The sequence below is a fragment of the Dromiciops gliroides genome, chromosome 1, assembly GCF_019393635.1.
Source record: "Dromiciops gliroides isolate mDroGli1 chromosome 1, mDroGli1.pri, whole genome shotgun sequence".
Lineage (NCBI taxonomy): Eukaryota > Metazoa > Chordata > Mammalia > Microbiotheria > Microbiotheriidae > Dromiciops > Dromiciops gliroides.
In genome coordinates, this window is record NC_057861.1 from 393965150 (window position 1) to 393982072 (window position 16923).

Consider the following 16923-nt stretch of genomic DNA (forward strand, 5'->3'; position numbering starts at 1 on the left):
TCCACTGATTTGAGTTCCACACAACTATCTCATAACCGTTAAAATAGCTCTCCATTGCTTTGAGTTGTAGGATTAAATTTAGGACGTGAACAGATCTGTTCTAGGATCTTTCTAGTTCAGATTTAGGAAGGACTAGATTTATGCAGGACTATTGTTATTTGTACAAAATTGTTGCCATCAGAACACAAAAGATTCTTATTCTATAAAGCACTATAAACTAATGCTAAACTATACCCAAAGTGCCTGTCTTAAAAAAACAAAAGCTAACACAAATACATAGAGGGCATCATCCAAGTTACATTATATCATATCAAAATCCATGCTTATTGAGTCCCCTTTTCATCTTGTGGGCATGCTAAGTGGCTACAAACTTTGGTGGCAGAATCTGCAGAAATACTTGTAGCAAGGATTGAGTTCCTCTCAACCCCATTAGAAGAAGCCACGTGTGTTTTTCTATTCTTTCTGTGGAAATTAGGATAAAATAACCACCCCATTCTCTGTTGCTCATAACTCCAGTTAGGACTGGCAGAAGAACCTCAAGCCCCAAGTCTTTTCAATGGTATTCTCCATTTGGGACCTATACAAAAACATCCTGTGTTTCAAATCTTCACCTCACCTATTTGTCATTTCATTATTCAGTGAATGTTAGAGGTGGAAGGGATATTAGATATCCTTTAGTCTAACTCCTTCGTTTTACAGATGACATCACTGAGGTTCAGAGAAATAAACTCACTTGTCCAAAGTCACACAGTGAGTGAGTCCTGGGTGGAGACAGGCCTAGGACCAGAATCCTCTTGACTCCCAGTTCAATTCTCTTCCCACTGAACCATGTTGCTTCCTTACATTTTTGTAAGCATATGTATTTTGGCTTTGTTGCTATTTTGCATGTTCTTGGTGCTGTGCAGAATGCTGTGCCCTTACCCTCCAATAATCCTCTCCCTTGCCCTTATTGCTCCTTTGGGCTGCTCTCTTCTTAGCTAGCTTATTCCTGTGGAATTCTGGGCTTTGTTTGAACTCTTCCTCTTAAGTTTCCTAATGATTTTTCTTTCATACTTTCTCTGCAAACCAGAAGGCAGATTCCATTTTATAATGCCTAGACTTGGCAATGTTTCCTAAGCTACTTTGCTTTCTGTTTCTGAAATTAACTCTTTGGAGGTTGTATTTTTTAAAAAATATTGTTATGCCTTTATGTATTTTTGGATAATTGCTAATTATTTTTTTAAACACCTCTCCTCTTATTTGCTTAAGTCTGGATTTATCTAAAGTAGAGGAAATACAGGATGTTTCTAATCCCAAGAATTAGGGCCTGTCTATTCCTATCATTATTTTTTCCTTCACATTTGCCTGGAAAAATCATTCTGAGTTCTTTTATTTGTTCCTGCTCCTTCCTCCATCCTGCCCATTTGACCAACTCACTCCATACCTACTTCCCCATCCCTCATACCTAAGACCTTAATTTCTCTTGATTATCTGACTCTTCATAATCAGATAAAAGAAAGACAGCCTCTTTTGTGCTTATCCTTGTGTAATCATCTTGTCCTGTAAACATTCCAGAAAACTTGATTTTTAAAGTAAATTGTGTTTGTGTGTTAACTAAAAATATTTCATACTTCCCCTGTGTTTGTGTATACTAAATGAATATTGCATGTATTTTAAATGTGAACTTGATTTTCTTTAAATTATTTCAGATCTTTTTTGTTCTGCGTAAGAAAAATAGCCAAGTTACTTTCCTGCATGTCTTCCATCACACCATCATGCCATGGACCTGGTGGTTTGGAGTCAAATTTGCTGCAGGTAGTTGAGGGAGAATTGGGATCATGTGTTATAATAATAATAAAATTTCCATATGTTATAAAAACAGTAATAATGATAATAGCATTTACATAGCACTTTAAGGTTTTCAAAGTGCCTTTACAAATATTATCTCATTTGATCCTCAAAACCACCCTGGGAAGTAGGTGTTAATACTATCTTCACTCTACAGATGAGGAAACTGAGGCACATAGAGGTCTTGCCCAGGGTCATACATTATAAATTGTCATTAAAATGAAAAAAAAATTATCTAGAAAGGTCAGAGAAGACACTTAAATCAAACTCCTGACTTTTCTAAATTCCCTACTTCATTTGTGGGGAGCTAATATAGCTTTTTCTGTCTTGCCTATTTATTCTTCCATGGTCCAAAATACCAGATATTTAAGGCTCTTTATCACACTGTTCCATGTGTATTCTCTAGTTGAGAATACTTTGGGTCCTCTTTTAAGTTTCATTTTCTCTATTTCCAATGTGTTAATAGTATATTTCTTTTTAGAATAAAGCAAATCCTCTATTGGTAGAGATTTTGTTAAATCATTGAGAAGCAGAATTGCATAGGGAATAGTAAGCCAGTTTTGATCCCAGAAGACCTGAATTTGAATCCTTTCTATGACACATTCAGAATGTATGGCCCTGAGCAAGTTACTTAACTTCTCTATGTTCTAGGCAACCCCCTAAGAATGTTAAGTTGCAGAGAAGTTGTCAAAGTCCATTGGTGAGAGCATTTCTTCATTCAGGAATTCCCAGTACTAGAATTTTGTTGTTGTTCAATTGTCTTCAGTCATGTCCCACTCTTCATAACCCTACTTGGAATTTTCTTGGCACAGATAGTAGAGTGGTTTGCCATACCCTTCTCCGGCTCATTTTGTAGACAAGGAATTCAAGCAAACAGGGTTAAATGACTTGCCCAAGTTCACATAGCTAGTAAGTATCTGAGGTTAGATTTGAACTCGAGTCTTCCAGAATACAGGTCCAGAGCTCTATCCACTGTATCACCTAGCTGCCCTTTCTATATTGAGAAGTTAATTTAAATTTCCATAAATTTCATATACCTTACCTTATCTAGATTTCTTTTTGTCACTTCCCATCCAATTATTAAACATTCTCAATAATGTTCCCATTAAAGGACCTGTCCAAAATTTACTTGTATTCTTGTGCTACTTCTAGTACTGACAGATTCTCTGAACGTATACTTTAAAAAAGGTGTTTTTTTTTAAATTGATAGTGCATGGTGTTTTGAATTCACATAATTAATGAAGTATAGAATTAATTTGTCTTCTAAGTCACTTAAGGGTAAGGGTCTTTATATCTTTTCTAACTCCTAAATTAATTGCATGAACTGACTTTAAGAGGAAGGCAGCATGGTATAGTGGGGAGAACACTCCCTGGTTCTAGAGTAGAAGGACATGGGTTCAACTCTCATCTCTGATGCTTACAAACCTGTGTAACCATGGGCAAGTCATTTAACTTCTGTGGCTCATTTTCCTGATCTATGAAATGAGAGGGTTTGATTAGATGGCTTTTGAGGTCTCTTGCAGCTCTAGCCCTTTGATCCTTATAATTCCTTTGACTGAAAGAACTCCCTGTATAGGAACTACTTCTATCAATACAAGATGTCAATTAGCTTATGACTGAGTAGACTTCAAGTCCTAAGGAGTTGCATGTTTTTGTGCTTAATAAATATATATTGAGTGAGCATATGTTACATAATACATCTTGAATAGTTTGTACTAAATTATGTTTTGGGCCCACAAAGAAAACTTACAGAGAATTTATCTTTTTTCTGATATAGAAATCAATTTCCACAGAGAGAGAGTATGTGTTTTTTTTTTTTAAAGAATCTTCCATCCAAGGATTCAAACCGTGCAGTCCAGGTTCTACTACCATGTTAAATTAAAAATGTACCTAAAAAAAACCATGCCATACACACACACATATATGTATATATGTGTATATATGTATGTATTAGAGATTTATGGTTTCATGTACAATCCTCCCTCTTTTTTTTGTTCTTTGCATATGGAAATGTTCATGTTTCTAGATACTCATCAAGTTCATAGTGAAAAAAGGAAAATCAAATTTTTAAAATTATATCTTCCTTCTCATAGAACAAGATTATTTGGAGTGGTACTTCTATCTCTTCTTCAAGTTTAAGAATTCTTCAGGCTGCTGGAATAAAGCTTTCCCCATGTAGTGACATGACTGCAACCTAGTTTTAGAGATTAAGGAGAAGACATTTAGAAGCTTTCAAATCCAATCCCAGAGATCTCAAGACATAGGGGAGAATCCCTATGGTTCATGGGGTAGTAAGAGGACTAGGAAGAAAACTGTGGCAGGAGAAAGATCCCAGAGTTGGCAGGGTACTACAGTGATTTCAGACTTCCTTCTGAGTTTCCTGCATACCAGAAGACATGTCAGCAATTGAAGTCGCTCAGGTTGGCAGCTCGTCAGGGAAAATTTTTCTTGAGGAAACAGACCTGATTTTATATATATAACCTAGTTCACGAAACAGAATTCAGGTTATAGTAAGATTTCTCAATTATGTCTATTTCATTTTACTTTCATTTAAGAAATGTTTTTTAAGTACCTGCCATTTGCAACACAGTGTGTTAGACTCTGGAAGAGAGAGAAGTCAATGCAAATGAGAGCAGGTCCCCTTTTTGGGGAGGCATTTATAGTCTAAAAGGGGAGAGAGAATATATTTGGAAATAACTGTCATACAAGGTGCAATGTGCAAATACAGTCATAAGGAATACACAAGTAGTCCCCAGTAGGGATTGATAAGAAGGAGAGATCACTGCTTGCTGTGCTACCTTTTCATGTACTTTCTAGTTTCTATTTACTGTTAAAGATTTGAAAGATATTTGTACCGAATTCTAAGTCAGCTCTTTGTATGTCATATGTCAAAAGTCATTGACCTTATGAGGATTAAAAGTTCATGGTACAGTGCCTTAGTAAATACATAATAGCCTTCCAATAAATATTAAATCAAATCCCATAAAGCACTCAGCCTTTTTTAGAAGAATACTATTTAGTCTTGGCCACTAACAATACTTTACAAGAGTCTTTCAAGGCCATAAAGTAAGGAATACCCATATATCTGAATCTTAACATAAGATTAAGTTACTTAAACTTACTCTTTCTTTTTTAATCTTCTTTTACATCCATATTTCATAAATATGTATTTGCTGTTGTTGCAATCATTCAGTAGTTTCAGTCATGTCCAACTCTTCATGATCCCATTTGGAGTTTTCTTGGCAAAGACACTAGAGTAGTTTGCCTTTTCCTTCTCTAGCTCATTTTACAGATGAGAAAATTGAGACAAACAGGGTTAAGTGACTTGCCCAGGGTCACACAGCTAGTAAGTGTCTGAGGCCAGATTTGAACTCAGGAAGCTCTTGATTTACTATGCATATAATTCATGTCAACACATTACAACAAAAAAGGATTTATGGGGAATTGAGAATTACTTTATATCCATCCTACTTTGTGCCCACTGACTCTCCAAATCTTGATCTTTTGAGAAAGAGTTCATAAGAATGTTAAGAATTTCAATCTGGAAAGGACTTTAGAAACCATCTGGTCTAACACTCACTTTAAAGTTGAAGAAACAGAAGCTCTTGAAAGTCATCAGATCATAGACTTAGGGCTAGAATTCACCTTAGGGACCATTTATCTTTATTTTCTAAATTCAGCAATTTTATTGACATAATACACTATATTTAGTAATCTCATAAACCAATGGCCTCTCCTACTTTGAAAAATTTCTATCTCACTAGCTTATCCTTTGCAGTTGTGCATTTTTGAGGCAGTTAGGTGGTTATGCAGGGGATAGATCACTGGAATTGGAATCAGGAAGACCTGAGTTCAAATCCAGTCTCAGATACTATATTTACAAGGTGAGTGATGCTGAACAAGTCACTTGACCTCTATCTCAATTGCCTCATTTGCAAAATGGGGATTTAATAACAGCACTTACTATACCCCCTCCTCCAGGATAATATCAGATAATATGTGTGAAGCACTCTGCAAACCTCACAGCACTATATGAGTGCTGGTTAGTATTATTTCCTTGACATCTTTGTTTGGTCTTCCATGTGGAGTTCTTTGAAATACTTTGTGCATGGAATTCAGTGCCATCCAAGGCAGCAGTACTTTTAGAAGTATTTCCAACATGTAGGCCAAACCTTCCTTACCTACAATGAAATTGCCAAACCTGGAACAGATCTTTTAATACATTCCAGCCCAGCTGATATTTACCTTGTATTTAATTCCCTGTGTAGCTGTTGAACTTCCTTATGCAATAGCATTAGCATGGTTCTCCTCCTTATGTTTTCTTTCGATTAAAAGGGTGTATGCTTAGTAGATTTCTGCAGATAATTTTGACATTGACTCTGTATATCCAAGTAAAGGGAGAGAGAATGGCAAGAGTTTCCCAGCTCTCCAGGTGATAGAACATTATGTGTTGTATATTTACAAAGTTTAATTCATTTGGAGATTCAAATACTTTGGGAGACCTGTTATCAGAGAAAGGAAAACAACTTCAAAGAAAAATAATCTTTATCAGGAAAACCTTGCAAAATCAGGTACAACAAGTTTATACTTAAACCATCAAAGATGGATTAAGTGTCTTCTCATAAAATTCTCAAGAAAAGTTTTGCTGCTGTCCTGGTCTATTTGCTAAAAGTTATTTTTCCAGAAGGTTCAGCAAAATGAGAATTATAAAAGCTTTAAAAATTATAATAGTAAAGGGCTTCATACATGATAAAAATTTCATTTTAGGTACCTGTAAACAGACATATTAAAATATTTTAAAGAGAATATTATCATGATGAGAAAATTAGCCATTTACCTTAGTACTCTGTTTAGTGGGTTCTGACTTGCTATGACATTGATACTAGGATCCATACCCTAGAATTCTTTCATTGATGAGAGTATCATAATTTCATGATACAATAGGTAGAGTTATAATGATGACCTTGTGCTAATGACTATGGAAATACCTCCCCATCGTAGAATCATGAAGCTCAAATGAATATGTAGAGTTAAATATGGAAGTAGTGTTAAGTATGGAAGAGCCTTTGTGAACTAAGACATCAACAGTCAAAAATGAATTATCTTTATGGCTTTCCAGAAAAGTGTTGCTGCTATCTTGGTATATTTATTTAAATTTATTTTTCATAAGGTTAAGAAAAATGTGAATAATAAAAGATAAAAAATTATAATATTAAGGGTTCCACATATAATAAAACTTCATTAATTCTAACTCCAGTGGGAAGTCTGGGGGGGGACAGAGACCAGCCAAAATTGAATTTGACCATGTTTATAAAGAAAGAGTTTGCTAAAACAAATAGTATCAACAAGATTAGAGGAGGAAAAATGCAATTGCTTCAGAGAATAAATCATTTTAGGCATCCCCCTAGTGCTTTGTGAGCATGTGTTTATGTATAATTATTATGGTGATTATGAATCTTATATATTCATCTGATCTCTATGAAATAACATTTTGTTAATCCATTTGGACTTCTTGTATATATTTAGAAGTAATTGTCTATTTCTATGTTGATTGCTAAACTACTGTGTTAAAAAACAACAACAACAAATGGGGTAATATAGTAAATAGAGTTTTGGAATTAGATACAAGAAGACTTGGATTAAAATCCCATGCTTGGCACTGGTTGGTTATGTGACCTTGGGCAAGTCACCTAACCAATCAATGCTCAGAGAATTCCCCAGGACTCATTTCTTAAGTCATAGGCAGTTAGAGGGAGCCCTCATACTAGGTGTCCTCCCAAACTATCAAATATAAGGTGACAACACTCCACAAAAGTCTTACTCCACCCCAGAGAATACCCTGGTACCTTGAAGGTTATTTCACACAGTCTGATGGTTCCTACCAAGCTTTTGGAAGGGCTTTAGGTATAAATCTTCCATCAATGTTTAAGTCTAGCTAAGCTGCAAGAGATTTAACATCAAAAGTTTTCCACCAAGTGATAACATTTTGTGGTCTCTGAAATTCATAAAGATAATATAATCTTTCTCCTGGACTTCATGGGGGTATCTCATTTGCATAACAAACAAGTATGTCTAATATGAAACTTATTGTCTCCTTCCATAAACCTTTTCCTCCATCAAATTTCCCTATTTCTAATGAAGGCATCATTATCCTTCTACTCTCAGATTTGCAACCTTGGAGTTATCCTTAATTCTTTTCTTTCACCACCCATATCCAATCAATTAACAGCTCTTACAGATTATACTTCTACAACATTTCTGAAATTGCTTCAGGCCTTTATTGTATCTTGCCTTGACTATTGCAAAAATAATTTGGATTGACCTTCTGCCTTCCGGTCTCTGCCCTTTCCAATTAATCTTCCATGCAATTCCCAAAATAACCATTCTGACTGCAGCATACCTCTGCTTTAAAAAAAAAATCTTTAGGGGGTGCCCTGTTGCCTTAGAGATAAAATACAAACTCCTTAGCCTAACATTTAAGACCCATTTCCAACCTTATTTCTTCTTATTTCCTCTTATGCACTCTACAATCCATTCAAATGAGCCTCCCTGAAATTTCCAGAATTCAGAATTTCATTTCATAACCTCTTTCCCTTTGCACAATCCATTCCCTATTCCTGGCTTGTATTTGTTTTTCACCTCTGCTTCTTAGAACAGGATATCTTAACCTAGGGTCTGTGAGCTTGCTTTTAAAAATATTTTGATAACTATTTCAATATAATTGGTTTTCTTTGTAATCCTATGTATTACATTTCATCTATTTAACAACATTACTCTGAGAAGGGATTCATATACTTCCCCAGACTCAAAGGAGTCCATGATACAATGATGATTAAGAAATCCTTTCTTAGGATTTTTCATTTTCTCCAAGCCTCTGTTCAGGTACCACCTCTCACTGGAAGCCTTTCCTGATTCCCTAGTCATTAGCACTCTCTCTTCTTCAAATATCCTACAGTTGTTTATCTGTCTACAACTTGTCTCCTCTAGTGGAAAGTAAGCTCTTGAAGGCAGAGACTGTTTTTTGGGTTTGTTTTTGTCTTTGAATCCTTAGAACGTAACACAGTGCCTTGCATATAGGAGCTACTTAATAAAGTTGTGTGGAATTGAATGTAAAATATTTATAAACTACATTATTGGAAAAAAATAACCTGTATTGATGAAAGTACAGATCTTTAGATTATTAGAATGCTTAACACATTATTTTCTTTAAAAAATTTTGTAATTTCAATTTTTTTTCTAGTTCAGATTGGATTTCCCCAGTAATTACTCTGAAGCTTTTAAGGATTTGTTATGTTAATGAATTAAAAGAATACTATTTTTTGGAAAAAGCAAAATGCTTTTATTAATATATTTTAAAACAACAAAACTGTTATCTTTTCTCACAACCAAGAAAAATCTATTACCTGTTGGTGGAAGGAGAATCCTTTTTTTTTTTTATGCTTGCCTGTCAGTGCCATAAATTATTGTGTTACTTTGAAAATATTTTTAAGAGTATTGTGGATAGAACAAATAAATTTTAAAAAGAATGTTCTGATAGATAACCATTATAAGTGGAGCTCATCTTTTATTGGAAGTAAACAGCCATTTGAAGAGTCATTTTACACCTCATAGAAATAAATTATATTTGCTAAAGTTGTCAAGGATTTTGCTCATCTTGTGAATTGTTCCTATTTTTTTCTGATTTGTTAAATCTGTGGATTCAGCAAATTTGAGTTCTTATATGACATTTTCTTCCAATTAAAAATCAAGGAATAATAACATTAACAATCTTCAATATAAATCCATCTTTTGGACAACCAGTGACAATGCTACATTTTGCAGGTGGTTTGGGAACCTTCCATGCTTTGTTGAATTCAGCTGTCCATGTAGTCATGTATACCTACTATGGATTATGTGCACTGGGACCAGCCTACCAGAAATATTTGTGGTGGAAAAAATACTTGACAACACTACAGCTTGTGAGTAACTCCCTTCTCCCCCCACAAAAAAGGTGGATTTTAAGCCCAACAAGTGGAAATTAGTCCATTTCTATGTAAATTCTATTCCCAACTAAATAGTCCACAGAGCAAACAAATAACTTCATTATTATACATTTTGTCATCTTTTGATATAATTTTAGTTTTATCAGGAACCTAGCTGAAAACAATTTAGTATATTTATAAAATAGTAAGTACTAATTATAAAATCTTAAGCCAGAATAATGGGTGTACCATTCCAGCTGTTTCACTTAAAGTTAAATCAAATAGGTATCTTTGAATAATTAACATGAATCAATCTAATGGGATTTTTTATGACTATAATACTAAACTGAAAGAGAAAAGATTTACATGCTTGGTTTAAACTCTGCATAGCTTATCCCACAATCCTGGTGAATTGTTTAATTTTTAAATAATTAAAAATTATCAACCTCTTTTTCCTTCTACCCACTATTCCCAACCTCAATATATATATGAGCTCCCATATTTCTTTTTTTGTTTGTTTGTTTGGTTTTTTGGTTTTTGCAGGGCAATAGGGGTTAAGTGACTTGCCCAGGGTCACATAGCTAGTAAGTGTCAAGTGTCTGAGGCTGGATTTGAACTCAGGTACTCCTAAATCCAGGGCAGGTGCTTTATCCACTGCTCCACTTAGCTGCCCCCCCCATTTCTTTATCACCAAGGATTATTGTAAGAACTGAAAAATAAAATTCAGAAAGGTGATAAATGAATGTGCTTTTAAAAACTGTTTTCCAATCACAATTCATAATTTCCCTCTAATCAAATGAGCAGGAAACCTACATCTAAAAATCTGTCTAGCAGGAATATTTCTCCAACATCTAAATTTAAATTCTGAATAATATAAATTCAGACAAAAATGTGACATGTACCTTTGTTACTTTAGTTTTTTAATTTTTATTTTTTGTGGGACAATGATGGGTAAGTGACTTGACCAGGGTCACACAGCTAGTAAGTGTCAAGTGTCTGAGGCCGGATTTGAACTCAGGTCCTCCTGAATCCAGGGCCGGTGCTTTATCCACTGTACCACCTAGCTACCCTTATCATGTTTCTTGTCTTAAGTTGGAAAAATTAATTTTTGATTCAGGACCTTTGCCAAGTCAAGATTTGAATGTGTGCCTAGAGACATTTGCCCTTTAGTATACCTGGAAGAGCTGACTCTGTACTCTCTCTAAATCTAATTTCTATAAAGGCACCATGGTGTTGTGGTAAAAATACTATACTTGGAGCCAGGAAGATCCAGGTTCATACACTGCCTATGACATTGAACTAACTTCATTACTATGAGCAAGTCACTTAGTCTCCCTGAGCCTCAGTTTCCTCATCTGTAAAGTGAAATGGTTGGACTGTGTTGCCTCTGAGGTCCCTTCCAGGTCTAGATCTGTGAACCTAAGATCCTAGGAACGGAGTATGGACTTAGAAGAATAGGGGGGAGAGGGAAAGCCACTCTTGCATAGAGCAATTTTCTCATACTCTTTTTTTTTTTTTTTTGGCCAGGCAATGGGGGTTAACTGACTTGCCCAGGGTCACACAGCTAGTAAGTGTCAAGTCTCTGAGGCCGGATTTGAACTCAGGTACTCCTGACTCCAGGGCCGGTGCTCTAGCCACTGCACCACCTAGCTGCCCTCTCATACTCTTTTAAAACTTGCAGCTCAATATTATTTGAGAGACTTGTGCATGCATGTGTAATTGTAAGTTACATGAAAATATAAGTTGAATATAATTACTGAGTCACACATGCCTATGTAATCAAAAGTGGACCTTCCAGGGGCAGCTAGGTGGTGCAGTGGATAAAGCACCGGCTCTGGATTCAGGAGTACCTGAGTTCAAATCTGGCCTCAGATACTTGACGCTTACTAGCTGTGTGACCCTGGGCAAGTCACTTAACCCCCATAGCCCCACAAAAAAAAAAAAAGAAAAGAAAAAGAAAGAAAGTAAGTAGACCTTCCATAGCATTTGGAGGCACACCTGACTAAAACTGGGGGCATGCTCTTGAAGAACTCCTGGGCTTAGTGTGTGGGAAGATGCTAGGGATTCTTTTGGTTGCTTCCAAGTCAGGGGCTCTCTTATCTCATTTTGCAAAGAGAACCCTACACATTTAGGTTGATGATGTTGTTCAGTCATGTCTGACTCTCCTTGACCCCATTAGGGGTTTTCTTGCCAAAGATAGTGGAGTGTTTTGCTATTTCCTTCTCCAACTCATTTTATAGATGAGGAAACTGAGGAAAACAGGGTTAAGTGTCTTGCCCAGGGTCAGAGCTCATGTCTAAGGTTACATTTGAACTCAAGTTCTCCTGACTCTAGAGCTGGCAGTTGCGCCACCTAGCTGCCTAATTTAGGGATACATTTAGAACAACCTGAATTTTCCAAAGACAGTCTCTGTTGCTGTTGGGAACTAGTCCTGGATTTATATCCAGATTGAAGTAACTCAGAAGGAAGCTAATTTTTTTTTGGGGGGGGGGCAGGGCAATGAGGGTTAAGTGACTTGCCCAGGGTCATACAGCTACTAAGTGTCAAGTGTCTGAGGTTGGATTTGAACTCAGGCCCTCCTGAATCCCGGGCTGGTGCTTTATCCAGTGCACCACCTGGCTGCCCCAAGGAAGCTACTTTTTAAGTAAAATTGCATGGCCCAGGAACAGTCAGTATGGCTGGAGGGGTGGTTTAGGTGGTTCTTCAAGTGGTTAAGAATTAAACTGCTAATTAATTAAAACAGTTTTTAAATGGCAACAAAATACCTGACTATTTCCTTTGTTCTCTTCTTTAGGTTCAATTTGTTATAGTGACAATCCACATAGGACAGTCATTCCTCGTGAAGGATTGCAAATACCAGTTTCCAATCTTCCAGTACATTATTATGTGCTATGGGTGTATCTTCCTGTTCTTATTTGCCCACTTTTGGTACCGTGCTTATACTAAGGGCCAAAGGCTGCCCAAAACTGTGAAAAACGGAGTCTGCAAAAGCAAGGATAACTGAAATCTCATGTTGACACAGATATGTGCTTCAGACTGTTACCCTATACTCCTAGACAATCAGGACATATTTAGATGTGCAGTATATTTTGTATGTTTTTCTTCAAAACCAAGAGCTTGTATTTTTATGATAAGTTATTTGGGTTTCTGATATTTGAGAGAAGGGTAATATGCAGATTAGAAACTAGCCTTGAAGTTTTTTGACATTTCCAACTGCTATACAGAAGGTCTTGCTTGATACCTTTTTGTTCCTATGACGCAAGGCAGTTATGGTAGAATACTCTTCAAAGAAGTCCAGCATGCATGAAAAATATAAAATATTTTGAGCACTGAGAAGAGTTTAAACCAGTAGCTTAGATGTTTTTGAAGGTGGGCTAACTGTATAGATGATCACCACTGGCTCCACTAAACACTTCAATGATCTCGGGTTGATTTTTCCCATTTAAATAGATAAGAGTGGCAAAGACCAAGTAACTTTCCCAGAGTACGTCTGTCATATTAAATATAATTCAGAGGTAATTTACAATCAGTGGGTCTTTCGGATAGCAGTCTTAATTTCTACTAATAAATCTTTCCTCCTAGAACATTAAGAAAAAAGATCATAGGGACTACTAGGTTAATAAAAACAACCCATTACAGTTATTTTATCCATGGGTAGAGTTGAATTTACCAAGAAGAAAATGTACTTTAAGCTCAGCTGTGATCCTCATTTTGAGTATTTTTATTGGCTCTTTTATGTTTTAGCATGTCTCGGTTATGACTTGTCTTCTTGCAAGTTTGATCTATGGCTTAAAAGAAATGACCTTTCATTACTGGGCTAACCAGACTCAAGTGTTCACAGTGATTTTAGGCTGCCAGTTATGCCCACCATATCTTTTGGAGGTAGTTTTTAAAGCAAATGAATGCAAACAATAGGGTAGGTGTTTAAGAGTGAGTATACCTGTTTATATATGATATTGTTGTGTTTTTTTTTTAATAAAAGTGATAAGAGGAAAGGGATTATAGAATCATACAACTACTAGTGCCACAAAATAATTAATTGTCCCTCTCCACAAAAAAAAAGTATTAAAGAGGGTAGTGTCTGTGGTTGGTTGTTAGCCTTAATCTTCTTTGAGATATCCACAGTGTTATGGCACTTTAAAAAAAAAAGTTCTGAAGGATTAACATTTACCTTAAATGTGTTCTGTCTCTTTAAAAAGTCCTTCTTTCTAAAAATTCTTATTTTCATAAATGCAAGATAATGTTAGACAATCAGAATTAGCCATGGATATACTTTGGTCAAGAAGGAGTTGAAATCAGAAAATTCTGAATTTTTCTAAATTTGCTTATATCAAATTTTGAATCATTATTTTACTACTCAAACTGATTTTGGTCCCCAAAATAGATATGCTACCCAGCTAATGTGTGACCTACAACACAAACTGACTTATTGCAAATCTAGTAGATTGTGTAAAACTAATTAGATTGTGTTTTTCCTATATATCTGTGACTCCCTGGCCTAAAGTCTACCCTTACCATGGTCATATGCCTTCATTCTTGCCAAATTTTCAAGTTCCCTTGTTTCAAAATGATGTACAGGTACCTGATTCACTTACCATACAAACATTTAAAGGGGTGTAGAAATGACAGATTAAAGAGAAAGAGGAGCTTACCTTGAGGAGCATAGGAAAGGATGCAGAGATTAAAGAACCAATCCCTCTCCAGCCATCTCAGTGCCCGTGGTATATGCCAGCAAGTGTTCCAGAATGTTGTGTGCCTGAGTGCTGCGTAGCTATTGGCTCACTTAGATGGAGATTGAAGTTAGCAAATTATAATAAGGGGTTGCTGTGGTCTGTGCTCTCTAAATGATGAAAAGCAGAGACCTTCAGGAAGGCAAAAGTGAAAGAGAAAAGAGTATTTTTTTTTCTTATATTGTTTCCTGTGATCTTGCCTCCACTACCTACTTTCTCCTCAGTTTGCCTAAATTGTACTTTCTTTATTTTATTTTATTTTATTTTATTTTTGGTGAGGCAGTTGGGGTTAAGTGACTTGCCCAGGGTCACACAGATAGTAAGTGTCTGAGTTTGGATTTGAACTCAGGTCCTCCTGAATCCAGGGCCAGTGCTTTATCCACTGCGCCACCTAACTGCCCCCAATTGTACTTTCTTTATGATATGCATAGTCATGAAAAGGATAGCAAACTTTAGTTGAGAAGAGGAAACCATTTTTTTTTCCATCTGATTAGAAGTAGATTCAAAATCAAATGAAGAGGAAATTAAGGGAGAAGAAAAGATTTTAAAATATCCCCAAAAATCCTAAATAAGGTCTTCTTCTATTAAAAAAAAAAGAATCACTAATTCACTGTGAATGTTTCTGGATGAGGGATTTGTCTAGAATTAGTTTGGTAAGGACAGGCTCCAAATCTCTTGAGTTACATAAAGATGTTCTATCTAGGCAGATGTCTTTAACTTTTCAGTATTTCCTTACCTTTGATTTTAAACAAGCTTTATTTGTGAGTTTGCCAATTACAATTTTTTGCTTAGAATTTGTGAATATTGGAAGGGACTAAATCTATAAGGCATTTCTAAATGCATAAATTGCTAAATACTATGGAACTTTACCATTTTACGGTTTTAGTGTATTTTAATTCAATGGACCACAGTGTTTGCTCCATGAAATTGCATCTCTTCCCTGATACTTTACTTCCATTGACTCTTTTATCGGTTGTAAAATACTCTCTGGATAATATGAAAATAAAATTTGAATCTCTGTATATTTTAATAAATTTGAGATATTATATCAAGTTCGTCTGTTCATTTTTCTATTGCTTTTTACCTTAGGTTGTAGCCCTTTTGACGGAAGAGTGTCAAATATTCATTCAGTACTATATAACAAATATTTGTTAAGCATCTATTGTATATGTCATTTTTAAATGCACCCATTGTATATAATTTACTAGATTTTTTGTGGGGGGGAATAATAATAAGATAGATCCTGCCATCTAGGAGATCACTGTGTTGTAGAGGAATGATAACTATTGCAAAACAGTATATAAATTATATAAATGGTACCAATTATTATTTCTATAAAGGAGGCCAAAAACAGAAAACACCCTTATTGTGATTGATAGTGATCTGGTAAGGCATTATGAGGTGGCTAGATTTTTATTAGGCCTTAAAGGGTGTTTGTGTGTGTGTGTGTGTGTGTGTGTGTGAGGAAGAAGGTGTATCAGGGAATTCATTCTAAGTAGAAGAAAGAGAACAGAGTTACAGATTTTTCAGAACTAAAAAAGAACCTTACAACATGCCTAATTCAATCCCCTTGTTGACCAAGAGAGGTTAAATGATTTCCTCTATAGTTCATTAGGGGTAGAATCTTCTGAATCCTGGGCCAGGACATTTTCCAATACACCACGGAGAGGCAAAGGCAAAGAGAGAACAAAAACATAAGATCTTTTCCGGCCAATTTAGCTGAAGTCGAGGGTTTCTTTAAAGTAGCATTGAGGAAGGTCAGAAAAGTAAAGAGAGCCAAATTATAGACAACCCTAAAAATCAACCTAAGGAATTTAGAATTTTTTTATTCTGTAGGGAATAGGGAGCTCTCAGAAGTTTTTGAGCAGGGGTCCTGAAAATCAAAACAGTATTTTAGGAAAACAAATATGATGGTGGCATGTAGGATCACCTCCTGATTTCTTTCAAGAATCAGCTCAAATCCTACCTTCTGCAAGAGGCCTTTGCCAGTCTCTCCTACTGCCAGCGGCTTCCCTCCAAGATTTTGCATGTTGTCTTCCCAATTAGAAGATGAACTCTTAAAAGGGAAACACTTCTCTTTGTATTCTCAGCACTTAGGGCAGTATAAGCATTCATTTTTTAATGATATTTAGGCTGGAAGGTTGAAAATCAGTTAGGAGGCTATTGCCAAAGTACAAACAAATGAGGTGGAAGTGGGCCTGGATTAGGGTGGTGACAATGTCATAAAGGAATTTATGAGAATTGATGACTGGTTGGATATGGGGAATGAGGGAGAGGGGAGAGTAAAAGATGATTTCAGATCTTCCAAAACAGCTAAAATCACCCATTAGTCTATATTTAGGGGGCCTATGTGAGTTAAAGAAATGTATGCAATGAATACTTGTGAGGCTCAAGGAATTTCTAAT

At 35.8% G+C, this 16923-nt stretch overlaps 1 protein-coding gene across 2 annotated transcripts in view; it reads left to right on the forward strand.

The window, feature by feature from the left end:
* The window catches only part of ELOVL7 (ELOVL fatty acid elongase 7), a 119607-nt gene extending 104075 nt beyond the window's left edge, over positions 1–15532 (forward strand). For both annotated transcript variants that reach the window (XM_043979201.1, XM_043979200.1), the window contains 3 exons: positions 1689–1794; positions 9649–9785; positions 12583–15532. In XM_043979201.1, coding sequence (XP_043835136.1) covers positions 1689–1794; positions 9649–9785; positions 12583–12792 — 453 coding nt within the window. In that variant the 3' untranslated portion in view covers positions 12793–15532. The remainder of the gene's footprint in view (positions 1–1688; positions 1795–9648; positions 9786–12582) is intronic.
* Positions 15533–16923: the final 1391 nt, after the last annotated feature.